The 15,746-nt window shown below is 56.0% G+C and overlaps 1 protein-coding gene across 9 annotated transcripts in view; it reads right to left on the reverse strand.

Moving 5' to 3' along the window:
• Nucleotides 1–860: 860 nt before the first annotated feature.
• CACNA1A (calcium voltage-gated channel subunit alpha1 A) overlaps nucleotides 861–15,746 on the reverse strand; it is a 418,584-nt gene continuing 403,698 nt past the window's right edge. For 6 of the 9 annotated variants that reach the window (XM_054673094.2, XM_054673090.2, XM_054673089.2 and 3 more), the window contains 9 exons: nucleotides 8,927–9,034; nucleotides 8,659–8,759; nucleotides 7,042–7,151; nucleotides 6,795–6,933; nucleotides 6,514–6,627; nucleotides 5,024–5,059; nucleotides 3,719–3,905; nucleotides 3,166–3,416; nucleotides 861–2,472 (listed from right to left, as the gene is read on the reverse strand). In XM_054673094.2, the coding sequence (XP_054529069.1) occupies nucleotides 1,741–2,472; nucleotides 3,166–3,416; nucleotides 3,719–3,905; nucleotides 5,024–5,059; nucleotides 6,514–6,627; nucleotides 6,795–6,933; nucleotides 7,042–7,151; nucleotides 8,659–8,759; nucleotides 8,927–9,034 (1,778 nt within the window). In that variant the 3' untranslated portion in view covers nucleotides 861–1,740. The remainder of the gene's footprint in view (nucleotides 2,473–3,165; nucleotides 3,417–3,718; nucleotides 3,906–5,023; nucleotides 5,060–6,513; nucleotides 6,628–6,794; nucleotides 6,934–7,041; nucleotides 7,152–8,658; nucleotides 8,760–8,926; nucleotides 9,035–15,746) is intronic. The other 3 variants (XM_054673092.2, XM_054673093.2, XM_054673096.2) reach the window with 2 other exon arrangements.

Genomic DNA, 15,746 nt, shown 5'->3' on the forward strand with positions numbered 1-15,746 from the left:
GTAATGGTGATAGTCAATAGTAGCTTGCTATGGGTCAGGTACTGTTGTGAGAACAGAAGCTCTCAAAGGGGTATTGGACTCTGGGGATGGCTGAAACACTTCGTGGGGGCGGGGGTTGGTGTCCACGAGACCAAATTATTATTATTAATTATCTGAGATGGAGTCTTGCTCTGTCACCCAGGTTGGAGTGCAGTGGCACGATCTTGGTTCACTGCAACCTCCGCCTCCTGGGTTCAAGCAATTCTCCTGCCTCAGCTTCCCGAGTAGCTGGGATTACAGGCACCCACCACCACGCCTGGCTAATTTTTGTATTTTTAGTAAAGACGGCGTTTCACTATGTTGGCCAGGCTGGTTGTGAACTCCTGACCTCATGTGATCCACCCACCTCGGCCTCCCAAAGTGCTGGGATTATAGGCGTGAGCCACCGCGCCCCGCCTTTTTTTTTTTTTTTTTGAGACTAGAGTCTCATTCCGTCACTCAGGCTGGAGTGCAGTGGTGGGATCTCGGCTCACTGCTAACCTCCGCCTCTCAGGCTCAGGTGATTCTCATGCCTCAGCCTCCGGAGTAGCTGGGATTACAGGTTGTGCAACCACGCATGGCTAATTTTTTTTGTATTTTTAGTAGAGATGAGGTTTTGCCATGTTGGTCGGGCTGGTCTCGAACTCCTGACCTCAAGTGATCCATCTGCCTTAGCCTCCCAAAGTGCTGGGATTACAGGCGTGCATGATGCCCGGCCTCCTTATCGCTTTCAAACAGTGCTTCTAGGAGCTAACAAAGTGCCTCTTTGTATGATTCCCCAAGAGAGACCCACCCAGGCAGCACCTAGCCAAGGGACAAAGACCACTCCTATCCAAAAGCCCTTTGATTCAACTTTTTTTTATTTTTTTTTTCTTTTTGAATGTCATGCAATAATTCACAGTCCCAAGCCCACGGTTTTCAAACAAGGTAGGAAAAAAGGAAAAAAGAAGCAAAGGAATCGATGGTGATGGTGGGTTTTTCTTCTTCTTTTGTTGTTTCAAGCAGGACCAAATGTCAGAAAAAAATGCCTCTTTTCTCAATCATTAATTTTTTTGTCTTTTTTTAAAATTGTTTATTGTTATTATTTTTTTAATTGATTTCTGCAGGCAGTAATAGTAGGGTTTGGTATAACCGGCAAGCACTCTTGTGTGTGTCTGAGAACGTGTGTGGGTGTGAGTGAGTGTCTGGTGGTGGGTGTAGGGCACTGGGGTTCTGGTTCCTTCTGGCTTCTTTGCCGCACTCGGCCACCAGCTCTGTTCATCAGGGAAAGGAAAGATTCAATTGAGATGATAAAACTCATCAATAGAAGCTATTTTTTTCTCCCCGTTTTTTCTTTTAAAAATGTTTTTTTTTGTTTTTTTTGTTTTTGTTTTTTTTTTTTTCCATGTTCCCCAAAGTTCTCCAAAAATGGCTGAGTTAATTCAAATCCCTTGGCTGTGTGGTTTGTCTGCTCCCTGCCTCCCACCCGAGAGCCCCTGTCGTGGGTGGGGGGATCGGGGCTGGGTGGGGGGCACCGTGGCTGCCCAGGAGGGTCTCTTTTGGCCGAGGGTCTCTGCGGGACACCCTTGTGGCCCAGCCCTGGCCTCTCCAGAGTCTGGAGTCTCCCGGCTGGCCCTCTCCCGGGCCCTCTGTGCTGGGCCCCCGCGGCCTCTGCGCGGCTCCTCGGGTGGGGTGTGTGCGTGGGGTGCGTGGGGGGCCGGGCGGGCGCCACCTCGCCCGGGCTTAGCACCAATCATCGTCACTCTCGCTGTAGGGTTCGTGCAGGCCCTTCCTGGAGCCCGGCCCGCGGGGCCTGGCCAGTCCGTGCGCCGGGTAGTAGCCGTTGGGGAGTCGCCGGCCGTGCCGAGAAGGCGAGGCGCAGGCCGGGCCCGAGGCCCGGGGAGTCCTGGGCGAGCGCCCGGTGGCGCCCGAGGACGCGTGTCGTACGGGGGGTGGCGCGTCGTAGGCCCTGGCCATGGCCTCCTCGCCGCCCCCGCTGCCCGGGCCATCGGCCTCGTCGTAGTCGGAGCCCCGGTAGTAGCCATGGTGCCGGGGACCCGGGGGCCCCTCGGACACGTGCGGGCCAGATGCCGGCCACCGGGCCCCGCCGTGTCGACAGGCCCTGGGGGACTCGCTCCGGGCCGGGCCTGGGACCCGCCTCTCCATCCTGGGCGAGCGGCCGCTGCTGTGGCCCCCCGTGGGCGGCCGATCTCCGGCCAGAGGCTCGGCCGTGGGGCCTGGGTACCTCCGAGGGCCGCTGGTGGCCGCCCGGCCCGGCCTGGCCACCGCCTGCTGCTGCTGCTGCTGCTGCTGCTGCTGCGGGGGCCCCGAGCCGCCGGCCTTACGGATCACAGGGGAATAGGACACGTGTGGCCGGGGGGTGGAGGGGGTCTGGGGGAGCTGGCGGCGGCCCCGCCGCGGAGTGCTGGTACCAGATGTTGAGGGGGCTGGGCTTCCACTTACGGAACTACTGCCCTACACGAAAATTGAAACAAAGGAAATCAAAAAAAAAGATACAACAAAATCAAAGGAGACACGGGATTGGGAGGAAGAGAGGGGAGCGAAGGGAGAGGGGCCGGGAGGAGAGGGAGGAGGGGGAGGAGGAGGAGGAGAGGGGGGACACAGGACATTGAATGGAAAAAAGCAACAGCCACAGGGAGGAGGGAGGGAAGGAGGGGGAGTGAGACAAGGAGGGAGGGGAGGAGTCGAAAACCAACACAACAAAGTGAAAAGAGAAATGAGAAATGGAGTTTTGTAAGTTTCGGGGTTAAAATAGCAGAAGTTTCAAAAATTACTCACAGGCGTCCAGAGGACAGAAATCATAATTGAAACAAAAACAGAAGCCGGGTTAAAGGAAAGCGAAAGGTCGGGCGGCACGGCCCAGAACTCAAATATGATCCACAACCGAGGAGGAAGCAGCTGCGGGCGGCGGGGAGGGGGCGGCGGGTGGGCAAGGGGGCTGGGGGGACAGCATAGGCAGCTGGTGTGGTGGGGATCCGTGTCCGCTCCGGCCGCCGGGCACCCCGGTGGCTTGGGGGCAGGATGGGAGGTGGTCACAGCCGGGATCCGGGGACCTTTGCCCAGAGTGGCTGTTGGATGGGGTATCCCCTTCTCTCCTCCCCGCCTCCCGGCCGAGCCCAGCCTGGGGTCACTTGCAGCCGCACCCACCTGCCGGTGCGCCATGTGCTCTCGGCCCTCGCTGGGCGAGCGGGACCAGCGCTGGTCCCGAGCCCGTGCCCGGCCGTGGTCTGGCCGTTCCTGGGCATAGCGGTCCTTGTCTGGGGGCGGGGGGTGGTGGTGGTGGTGGTGGTGGTGGTGCTGTCGATGCTTCCGATCCTTGGGCCGGCCCCGCTCCTGGTCCCGCTCCTTCGACGGCAGGTCCCCGGATTGGGTGGTCATGCTCAGGTCTGTCCCCAAGCCTGGGCCGGGTGAGGGTCAGACAGACAGACAGGTGGTCGTGAGGGAGAGGTGGGGCAGATGCACACACAGGAGGCCACCTGGAAGGTGTGGGGGCCCTAGAGATCCCCTGAACCGAGGCAGGTCAGTGGGTTGGGGGGAGGGGGTAGTACCCAGGTTCCTGCAGCCGCTGCCTGGCCCCCTCTGTCCCCTCTCCATGGAGGCCTCTCCCTTTCTTCTTCCTTAGTGTCTCCTCCGCCCTGCCTTCTCCTCCCCTCTCCTCTCCTCTGTTCTGCTTGTCCCTGAGCACCACAGGGCTGCCCACCTGTGTCCACGTCGGTGTAGCGGCCCAGGGAGCGCTCAGAGGCGCGGTGGCTGCGGTCGCGGCGCCGCTGGTGGTGCCGCTGGTTCTCCTCGGGCGGGACCCGCTCCAGCGAGTAATCGTCCAGGCGTCGGGCCTTGGGGCCCAGCACGGAGGCTGAACGCTTCATGGGGCTGGTGTCTGAGATGGTCTGGGAGGGGGGACAGGCCGGTGGGCTGGGGTCAGCAGCTAGCACCAAGTGGTCCCGGTCCTTCCTGCCCCATTGTGGCAGCCTGGTGGTGGCCTTCGGTGACTGCGGTGTGACCATCCTGGGGCAGGGGCCAGGGGATGCCATGGGGCCTTGGCTTCCCCTGATCAATCAGGGCTCTGGGTGTGGCCAGGCCTCTGAGGGTGGAGCCTGAGGATTCCTCTGTCCCTCAGAGACAGGACTGCTCCTTTTGAGCCCATCCTGGGTTCTGACCAGAAAGATCTGATCCTCACTCTCCAGTCCTGGGGGCCCAGCCACGGTTGGGCAGGCTCAGGCTGGCCAGAGGGAAGCCCTCTCCACATCCAGGGTGCAAACCTGGGAGCCCTGGACTGCCGCACTCATCCCTGCCCCAGCTTGCTCTCCTGGGAGGGTGAGAAGCCTCCGACTGTGGCTGGCTGACCTATGGGCTCAGGACCAGGTGCCCGGCATGGCAGCTTCGGGTCCTCCCGGCTAACGGGGCTGTGCTCGCTGCCCCCACAAGTCTGAGTCCTTCTGGTGAGGCCCAAGCTAAGGAGCTCTGGGTGGGGGTGGGGGATACCCAGGCACTGGAGGCTCTGGGGGCCCACTCTTTTCCCTGGTGCTTCATCCCTGGGTCAAGCCCTGACACACAGGTTTCTCTGCAGCAGGCAGAGGAGGGAAGGAGGGAGATGGGACAGACGCCCGCCTCCCAGGGTCCAGCCCAGCTGAGCGCTGGTGGCCCTGCTCCAGGTAGGAGCTGCAGGACCAGGGGTTGGTGGTGGTGTCAGGGGAAGAAGCCCCCCAGAAAGAGGTGCAGAGTGGGCCAGGCTCTTGGAGAGCCAGTGTCCTCCGGTGTGGGGGGCCCTGAAGAAAAGGGGGTAGGGGTGAGGATGGGGATGGCCCCGCCCACCAGGGCTTATGGGTGAGGGGCACACACAGGACACCACACACAAGGATTGGGCTCCATGGAGGGGAGAGGGTGCGATTGGCAAAGAAAGGGTGGGGTCCGGGGACGGTGAGAGATGACGGGACTCCCTGGAGGGGGGGTGGGGAGGAAGAGGGGGCCGGAGCCCTGCTGGGCGCTGGGCAGGCGCGGTACATACACTGAGGTTATTCCCACGTGGCCGGCCCCTTCTCCTCTGTCACAGCCCCATGGGATGGTGCACACAGAAAAAACAGAAAGAAGAAAATAAATATAAAAGGCAAGAGGGAGAGTGAGGAGGTGGTGCATGGAGAAGAAGCCAAGGAGGGGAGTGGCACTGGCATCAAGAGAAATCGGAGGGAGAAGGCAGGGAGGAAAAGAAAAGTTAAAGTCCTGGCGGGTGGGTGTCCCAGGCCCCCGGGGCTGGGCGTCCTCTATTCCCATGGGTACAGAGGAGACAGACAGGAGATGCAGACAGACAAATGGCAGAGGCATGGGACCGAAAGACAGGACGGCGCAGCCTCGAGCCCCTGGCCCTGGGCTCTGCCTCATGCGATGCACACCCCAACCCCTGGCTCCGGCCGATGCTCAAAGCTTCCATGTGGTGGCCGTCAGCTGGGCTTGTCCCAACCCTCTCCTGGGGCCCAGCAGCTCGGTCCTGAGGGAGCAGCAGCATGCACGCTGGGTGCTCCCCAACCCACGTTCCCAGCAGCCAGAGGCCAGGCCCTCAGGTGACCCTGGTCCAGCCAGGCACAGCACAGCCTCCTGCCCCGTGCAGACGCCACACACGGCACACGGAAAGCTCGCCACAGCCACACATGCCACGCACCCGGGCCAGGCTCTCACAGCCACGCCCTGTTCTCCTCCAGAGGCGGGCTGCGTGCATGGGCCCCCGCTGTTCAGGCCGGGTGGGCAGCCAGCTATGCCTCTGGGCCCTCTGTCCCGTGAGTCCAAGGCAACGGGATCACCTGCAGGTGGGCCTGGCAGCTGGGTGAAGCGGCCACACACAGACACACATCAAGCACACACCCCTGTGCCCCCCAATGACTCCCACAGAGACCAGACAGAAAATACAAGCCCAGCTGCCCCCAGACCCACCCCAGACTCTGCTACTGTATCCTAGGACCTGCCAAGTTCCCATATGCAGACACGTGTGCACGTACATGTGTGCATGTGTGAGTACATGTGCAGTGTGTATATGCCCACGTGCACACGCATGTGTGTGTGTATGCAAGCATCTGAGTAGGCGCACAGCTGCACATTGTGTGCATGTATGTTGAGCATGTGTGTGTGTGTTTGTGTAGGGGTGATCTTCGTGGCAGGTCTCAGCTGGCCCTGTTGAACCCTGCTGCACCCACAAATCTTCCACAACCTCCCCTGTCTGCAGCCTCCAACCAGGGCAGCCAGAGACCATTTTGCAGTGGCCACTGCCCTCTGCCCCAGGGGGAGCACTTTCCTCTCTGTCCTCTGTGAGGGAGGAGGGTCTGCAGGTGCTCCAGGTGTGACCAGGTGGTGGGTGGGGCCTGCAGACTGCTTCAGAGACTGAAGGAGTCCCTACCCAGGCCTGAGTCCGGCAGGGAGGGGAATGCACTGGGCTGCTTGTTGGGGGGCCTGGCCCCACCCAGTGCAGAGTGAGGGGTCCAGCCCCAGGGCAGTGGTGAAAGCCCTCACCTGGTTCTCTGCAGGGAGGCGGGGCATGGAGGCAGCCCGGCCCTGGCCTTCCATGGGGAGGTAGTGCTCGCTGTCGGAGTAGCCATCTCTGCCCATCTCTCGCATCTCCACGGACTGCGGAGCAGATGGCAAAGCCAGATGAGCTCTGGGGCCTGACCTCCAGATCCCTGGTGTCTGCAGAGGGAGGGAGCTGCAGGTGTGTGTGTGTGGGGGGCCCAGATCCCTTCCACCTGAACCACCCGGGCCCTGGGAGCCATTGGGGAGTTGGGGGACAGAGGCACCTGAGAGTTAGGCTGGCTGTTGGGCATGTCGGTAGGGGGGCCTTGTTCCGGACTCCATGTGCCCGTCTTCTGGAACATCTCCTGGGCACGCTGGGTCACCCAGGACGGGCTCTCCTTGAGGCCGCTTTCGTGAGCCATCCTGCATGGGGGACAGAGGCCGGGGTAGCAGTGGGCGCTTGGGCAGCTTCCAGAACGTGGGGACCACGGCACCCCCACACTCCACCTCCCTGGCAGGGGTGACACTCACAGGGCTCCTCCTGGGTCCAGCTGGGTGGAGGGGAGGGCGTTCTGGCCAGGTCCCCCTTCCTGCGTTGGGGACGGGGGCTCCATGCGCTGGAACATGAGGGGTGTCCGGTCCTGGGGAATGGGGCAGAGAGCAGTGTGTGGACAAGGGTGGGGTGGTGGGACGGTGGTACCCAGAAGGCATTGCGACATCCCCAGTATACACATACACACACACACACACACACACACACACACACACACACACACACTCTCAGGTCTCATCCATCTAGACCCTTCCTTCCAATTCCACGCAGAACTGGACCACTTCTCACTCCTCCACCCAAGTCATAGCCCCAGCCTGGTCCCACGTCCTCATCTCCCACTGCAGGCACCTTCTCCCAGGTCTCCCGCTCCTACCTTCAACCCCACTGTTCCACAAGAGCCACCAGAGGGCGCCCATGAGCACTTGAGTCAGGTCCTATCCCTCCTTTGCTTAGAACCCTCCATGGCTCCCACTTCACTTGGGGAAAAAGCCAGAGTCCTTCCTGCAGCTCCCATGGCCCTGAAGGATCTGCCCTGTCACCTCCTTGCCCTTGTCTCCTCCCTGCTCTTTTCCACCACACTGGCCTCTTTGCTGTTACCCAAACAACCCAGGCACGGTCCAGCCTCAGAGCCTTTGCACTGGCTGTTCCCTCTGCCTGGAACACCCTTCCAGGTATTGCTTAGCTCACTCCCTCTCCCCTTTTCCTTCAAGCCTTTGCTCACATGTCACTTTCTCAGGGAGGCTCCCCAACTACCCATTTCCCACCGCATCCCCTCCTCCCCTGGATACTCCTATCTTCTGGATTCTTCTCCACTTTCCCCCACGACACTTTCTTTATCTTTGCTGGATGTTGCACGATTCAGTCATTTGCTACCATCGGCCTTTCCCCACTTGGAATGTCTGCTCCCTGAGGGCAGGGATTCTGGCCTATTTTCCCCATGGGTGCATCCCCAAGGACTGAGAACAGTGCCCTGCACACAGTAATACTCAATAAGTGTTGGTGGAGCAGCTGAATGAAGAATGAATCCACATGATGTGTCCTTGGCAAGAACTTTTTTTTTTTTTTTTGAGATAGAGTCCTGCTCTTATCACCCGGGCTGGAGTGCAGTGGCTTGATCTTGGTTGTACCTCCACCTCCCAGGTTCAAGTGATTCTCCTGCCTCAGCCTCCCAAGTAGCTGGGACCACAGGTGCATGGTGCCACATGCAGCTAATTTTATTTTTTTTTTTGTAGCGATATGGGTCTTTCTATGTTGCCCAGACTGGTCTCCCACTCCTGGCCTCAAGTGATCCTCCCATCTTGGCCTCCTAAATAGCTGGGACTACAGGTGTGCACCACCATGCCTGGCTAATGTTTTATTTTGTAGAGATGGAGTCTCACTGTGTTGCCCAGGGTGGTCTCATCCTGGTCTCAAACGATCCCTCTGCCCTGGCCTCTCAAAGCACTGAGATTGCAGGTGTGAGCTGCTGTGCCCAGCCCCTACTTTTCAGGGACCTGCCCTGGGGCTCAGCCACCCTCATATTCCAGTTGGTTCCCATGGTGACATGCAAGCCACTGTCCCCAGCCCAGGTGTCCCCAGAGCGGCGAACAGCGCACCTGCTCCTCGCGCATGGCCTGCAGCTTCTTGGCCTTGCTCTGCCGGTAGTACTCCATGATCATCATGGCTGCGTAGATCTTCCCCACGGTGAGGTCCGTGGCTGGGGGCACACACACGGCGAGCTCACCAAGGGCAGGCCTCTTTGGGGCCCTTGTCCTGGGTCCCTGTGTATACCAGCCCAGGCCAACACTCTCCCCAGGCCTCCCCTTTCCCTCCCCCTCCAACTGTCCTGGTGGATTGGATCCCAGGGCTGGGCTCGGCTCTTACACTTGTGAGGTGTGACCAGCAGGTCTAGCGTCTTCTGGGACAGATTGGGCCAAATCGCCATCATCTCCTTCCGCAGCTCAGCGTCCATCTGCTGTTTGTCGGCTCCTCCTGCAATGGGGGTGTAGACAGACCCTGACTGCCTGCCTGGGTGTCAGCTGGACTCTGGGTCAGCTGCAAAGCCATAGGCTCCTGAGAACGAGACCCCAATCTTTCTGGTCCCCATGGGGTCTCCAGTTCCCCAACGGCCTGGCCCAGAGGAGGCCCTGGGCAGTGCTGCCGGAATGACCTTGTGGGCTCTGGTTTTCGGTGGGGCCAGGACCATGGAGCAGCTGTGCAGGAGACAGCCCAGCATGGAGAACAGCTGGGCGACCTGGGTCCCAATCTTGTCTCCCAGTTATCGGCTGCATGACTTAGGTTACTCTACCACTTAGTAACTCAGTTTCTCCATCTGTGAAATGGAGACGATAGCAAGAGTACTTGCCTCACCTGGTTGTTGTGTGTGTTTTTGTGTGTGTGTGTTTTTTTTTTTTTAGACAGAGTCTCGCTCTGTTGCCCAGGCTGGAGTGCAGTGGCACGAGCTTGGCTCACTGCAACCTCCGACTCCTGGGTTCAAGCAATTCTCCTGTCTCAGCTTCCCGAGTAGCTGGGATTACAGACATGCACCACCATGCCTGGCTAATTTTTTGTATTTTTAGTAGAGACGGAGTTTCACCATGTTGGTCAAGCTGGTCTCGAACTCCTAACCTCAGGTGATCTACACGCCTCGGCCTCCCAAAGTGCTGGGATTACAGGCGTAAGCCACCGCGCCTGGCTGGTTGTTTTTTTTTTTTTTTTTTTGAGACGGAGTTTCACTCTTGTTGCCCAGGCTGGAGTGCAATGGTGCAATCTCAGCTCACTGCAACCTCTGCCTCCTGGGTTCAAGCGATTCTCCTGCCTCAGCCTCCCGAGTAGCTGGGATTACATGTGTGCACCACCACGCCCAACTAATTTTGTATTTTTAGTAGAGATGGGGTTTCACCATGTTGGCCAGGCTGGTCTCAAACTCCTGACCTCAGGTGATCCACCCTCCTCAGCCTCCCAAAGTGCTGGGGATTACATGCGTGAGCCACCGCGTCTGGCCTGTTTTTTTTTTTTTTTTTTTTGACAGAGTCTCTCTCTGTTCCCAGGCTGAAGTGCAGTCATGTGATCTCGACTCACTGCTACCTCCGCCTCCCAGGTTCAAGAGATTCTCCCGCTTCAGCTTCCTGAGTAACTGGGACTACAGGCACACACCACCATGTCTGGCTATCACCTGGTTGTTTGATGATCAAAGTAACGTGCGTGCAGCCTTGGGACAGTGTCTGCCATAGGATTATTACTGCAGTGACCCATCTGTTCAAGGCTGGGACGCCCTGGAGCATCCCCAACAGAGGAGGTTTTGGGTTTGGTTTTATTTTGATTTTTGAGACAGGGTTTTGCTCTGTCGCCCAGGCTGGAGTGCCGTGGCACAAACATAGCTCACTGCAGTCTCGACCTCCTGGGCTCAAGATCCTCCCACCTCAGCCTCCCAAAGTGCTGGAATTACAGATGAAAGCCACTGTGCGTGGCTCAGAGGAGGTCTTTTCCCCTTTCCCAAGTCTCCACTGCCACGGACATGCCCTTGGCCTGCAGCCAGTCCCTCGTCCCTCACCCCAGTCATGGTGGTCATTAAAGCTCTCTGACGGTGTTTCCTGGCCCTCCTACCTGAGTACATGGGGGGGTTCCTCCTGTGGTTGGCAGGGCCATGTGATGAGTTCTTGCTAATGGGGTGTGCACCATGTAATGTGCCACTTTGGGGCCAGAGCATTTATTATTTTTATTATTGTTATTATTTTTGAGATGGAGTCTCGCTCTGTCACTCAGGCTGGAGTGCAATGGCACGATCTCGGCTCACTGCAACCTCTACCTTCAGAGTTCAAGCGATTCTCCTACCTCAGCCTCCCGAGTAGCTGGGATTACAGACATCTGCCTGGCTATTTTTATATTTTTGTAGAGACAGGGTTTCACCATGTTGGCCAGGCTGGTCTCGAACTCCTGACCTCAGGTGATCTGCCTGCCTCGGCCTCCCAAAGTGCTGGGATTACAGGCATGAGCCACTGCGCCTGGCCTATTATTTTTTTAAAAAATTATCTATCTATCTATCTATCTATCTATCTATCTATCTATCTATCTATCTATCATCTATCTATCGATCGACAGGGACTTACTCTGTTGCCCAGGCTGTGGCACAATCTTTGTTCACCGAAGCCTTGAGCTCCTGGGCTCAAGCAATCCACATTCTGACAGTCAGAATGTCACTGTGGGCTGCTATTTGGATATGCTAACTGGGTTTATGTTTAATATGCTAATTGGTTCAGGCAGGTGGTTGGCTCTGCCCTCAATGCCTGGGGTGGGAGGCTTGAAAGAGGATAGGGTCCAGCCTGGTCAACATGGTGAAACCAGTCTCTAGTAAAAATGCAAAAATTAGCTGGGCGTGGTGGCGTGGGCCTGTAATCCCAACTACTCGGGAGGCTGAGGCATGAGAATTGCTTGAACCCGGGAGGTGGAGGCTGCAGTGGTGAGTTGAGACTGCGCCACTGCACTCCAGCCTGGGCGACAGAACGAGACTCCATCTCAGAACAATACAAAACAAACAAAACCAAAACCAAAATAGAGATTCTTCTGGGCAGAGAGAACAGAGGGGTGGGTGGGAGAGAGAAACAGATGGACAGGGAAGAGAGAGAGAGAGACAGAGACAGAGAGAATGAGATGGACTTGCCCCCTTTCTCCCAGTCTCCAGCAATGAATGGTGACACCATTTTTGAGAATCTGAAGAATGAGGTTAATCTGTACCCCCTTTGCAGCCCCTTAGCCTGCTGGAAAGGAAGCTCAGTGTGCTTAGAAAGTGAGCTGAGCTATGAAAAGGAAGCGTGTTATATTCTCCTGAGACTCGCATCTGCTCAAAGGGCTGCCACTGTTATCACTCTTCCATTGTTGTCCCCACACCCTCTTGACCTTCCTTAACCCCGAGAGCCTGGCTCAGCTGTGGAACTCCAGGATGAGGCCTGGCACCCCCTGAGGACAAGAGGTGGAGGGGCTCCTGGCTGAGAAATCTGGGGGATCATTGTCTTCAGGGAACTGAGTGGCATCTGGGGTACAAGTAACAACTGTGACAGCCAAATGCAGAGACATCTCCAGGAGTCTTTGAAACCCTCAGGAAGGGAATCCAGTAGGTGTCATAGAAGCTGGGGTTCTAAGCAGTAAGGACTAGCTCAGTAGGCTGGTGTTGTCCAAACCCTGCACATTCCAATGAAAGGACTGGTCCATTGACTTGCTCCTGGGAGGTGATCTCTAAGCCTTTGAAATGTCCTGCCTGAAGAGTGTCTTTATTTAGCAGGGGGCCTTGGGCCACACTGTATAGTTCATTCTTTTTTTTTTTCTTTTTAAAAGAGATAGGGTCTCACTATGTTGCCTAGGCTGGTCTCGAACTCCTGGCCTCAAACGATCCTCCAGCCTCAGCCTCCCAAAGTGCTGGGATTATAGGCATGAGTCACTGTACCCGGCCAATACAGTTCATTCTATTTATTTATTTATTTATTTATTTATTTATTTATTTATTTATTTTGAGATGGTGTTTTTGCTCTATTGCCCAGGCTGGAGTGCAATGGCACGATCTTGGCTCACTGCAACCTCGGACTCCTAGTTTCAAGTGATTCTCCTGCCTCAGCTTCCCCAGTAGCTGGGATTACAGCTGCCCGCCACCACGCCTGGATAATTTTCCATACAGTTCATTCTAACAGTGCGATTTATCGTTGGGGTCTTTGGCCACGTGGTATCAGTTTGACCTCTGGAGGGACTGGAGACTGAGTAACTACGTCAGCCCTGCCTATATGACAAACCCTCAATAAAAACCCTGGGGCACCAAGGCTCAGGTGAGCTTCCCTGGTTGGCAGTACACGGTGCGTGTTGTCACACACTGCAGGGAGAATTAAGCGTTGTCTGTGCAACTCCACTGGAGGCAGACAACTGGAAGCTCGCGCCTGGTGTCTCCTGGACCCTTCCCCAGATGCCCTTCCTTTGCGCATTTTATGTTTTTGGATTTTGTTTGTTTGAGACAGAGTCTTGCTCTGTTGCCCAGGCTGGAGTGCAGTGGCATGATCTTGGCTTAATGTAGCTCTGTCTCCTGGGTTGAAGGGATTCTTGTGCCTCAGCCTCTGGAGTAGCTGGGGCTACAGGTGTATGCCACCCCACCTGGCTAATTTTTTTTTTTGGACAGAGTTTTGATCTTGTCACCCAGGCTGGAGTGCAATGGCACAGTATCAGCTCACTGCAACCTCTGCCTCCCAGGGTCAAGCGATTCTCCTGCCTCAGCCTCCTGAGTACTTGGGATTACAGGGGTCTGGCACCATGCCTAATTTTTGTATTTTTGGTAGAGACGGGGTTTCGCCATGTTGGCCAGGCTGGTCTCAAACTTGTGACCTCAAGTGATCTGCCCGCCTTGCCCTCCCAAAGTGCCAGGATTACATGCGTGAGCCACCATGCCAGGCTCTTTGCAGATTTTTTTTTTTTTTTTTCCTAATAGAGTCTCACTCTGTCCAGCCTGGAGTGAAGTGGCGGGATCTCGGCTCACTGCAACCTCTGCCTCCTGGGTTCAAGTGATTCTTTTACCTTAGCCTTCCAAGTAGCTGGGATTACTGGCGCCAGCCACCACGCCTGGCTAATTTTTGTATTTTTAGTAGAGACAGGGTTTCATCATGTTGGTCAGGCTGGTCTTGAACTCGTGACCTCAAGTGATCTGCCTACCTCGCCCTCCCAAAGTGCTGGGATTACAGGCGTGAGCCACCGTGCCCGGCCCTTTGCAGATTTTAATCTATATTCTTTCACTGTAATAAACTGTGAGTATAAAAACTTTTCTCAGTTCTGAGTTCTTCCAGGGAATCACTGAACCTGTGGGTGGTTTTGGGACCCCTGAACACAGATTCTCAGAGTGCCACAGCAGCTGAGTTACGATGGCATTACATACAAAGAGTGGGGGTGTTGTTAGACCCGTTGTACAAACGAAGGAACTGTGGTAGGCAGAATTCAAAAGCTGCCCTTCCGCCAAGATTGTTTATTCAAACACTAATCTAGGGACCATTGCCCAGGCTATGAAGGGACTCTGCAGATATAATTAAAATACCGGAGGCCCGGCGCGGTGGCTCACGCCTGTAATCCCAGCACTTTGGGAGGCCGAGGTGGGCAGATCACGAGGTTGGGAGATCGAGACCATCCTGCTATCATGGTGAAACCCCATTTCTACTAAAAATACAAAAAATTATCCAGGCGTGGTGGCACGCATCTGTAGTCCCAGCTACTCGGGAGGCTGAGGCAGAAGAATCACTTGAACCCGGGAGATGGAGGTTGCAGTGAGCCGAGATTGCGCCACTGCACTCCAGCCTGGGTGACAGAACAAGACTCCATTTCAAAAAAAAAAAAGAAAGAAAATGCTGGGCATGGTGGCTCACTCCTGTAATCCCAGCACTTTGGGAAGCTGAGGCGGGTGGATCACCTGAGGTCAGGAGTTCAAAACCAGCCTGGCCAACCTTGTGAAACCCCATCTCTACTAAAAATACAAAAAAATTTAGCTGGGCTTGGTGGTGGGCACCTGTAATCTCAGCTACTCAGGAGGCTGAGGCAGGAGAATTGCTTGAACCTGGGAGGCGGAGATTGCAGTGAACTGAGATCACACTATTTATACTCCAGCCTTGGCAACAAGAGTGAAATTCTGTCTCAAGAAAAAAAAAATATCAAGTCATCTGACCTCAAAATACAGAGATGATCAGCGTAGGCCTGCCCCAATCAGGTGAGCCCTTGAAAAGCACAATATTGTCTCTGCTGGGTGGCAGATGGGGAAGTCAGAGAGAATGAGAGCGCATGGAGGATTACATGCACTTCCAGGAGCAAAATGCTAAAAAGCCAGTGATAAAACAAGACCTCAGTCCTACAGCCACAAGGACTTCAATTCTGCCAACACCTGAATGAACCTGGAAGTAGATTCTCCCCCAGATCCTCCAGAGAGGAGCCCAGCTTGGCTGACACCTTGATTTCAGCCTCGTGAGACCCTCAGCAGACAGCCCAGTCCAGCTTTTTGGACTTCTGACCTACAGGACCGTGAGCTGACAAATAGGTGTGTCTTAAGCTGCTGTGTCTGTGGTCATCATATAGCTCACTGCAGCCTTGACATCCCGGTCCCCAGTGATCCTCCCACTCCAGCCTCCCAAGTAGCTGGGACTACAGGTGCACATCACCACACCTGGCTAATTTTAAAATTTTCTGTAGAGATGGGGTCTCTCTGTGTTGGCCAGGCTGATCTTGAACTCCTGGCCTCAAGTGATCCTCCTGCCTCGGCCTCCCAAAGTGCTGGGATTACAGGTGTGAGCCACTGCTCCCAACTTTCTTGTGCTCTCTTTACCTTCACTTTGTTCCTGGCATTAACAATATCTGTCCTCCACCCCTCTAGTCCCCCACCTTCCCTGCCACTTCCTCCTTGAGTCTTGCCACGTAGCCTTGGCTCTTCCTCCCTTCTTTCCCTCAAGACCCTGGAAGGCACATATGTCCCGAGGCTCAGTCTTCCCTCCTCCTGACTTACTAGTGGTTTCAGCTGGGCTCAGCACCTTCCCATGTGTGGGACTATCCACCTGCTCCTCTCCCACCCACTCCTTCTCTCTGGTCCCATTTGTTTTTTCTTTTCTTTCTTTTTTTTTTTTTTTTTTTTTTTTTTTTTTTGAGACAGAGTCTTGCTGTGTCCCCCAGGCTGGAGTGCAATGGTTTGATCTCGGCTCAC

This window comes from Pan troglodytes, chromosome 20 (genome assembly GCF_028858775.2).
Source record: "Pan troglodytes isolate AG18354 chromosome 20, NHGRI_mPanTro3-v2.0_pri, whole genome shotgun sequence".
NCBI classification, from domain to species: Eukaryota; Metazoa; Chordata; class Mammalia; order Primates; family Hominidae; genus Pan; species Pan troglodytes.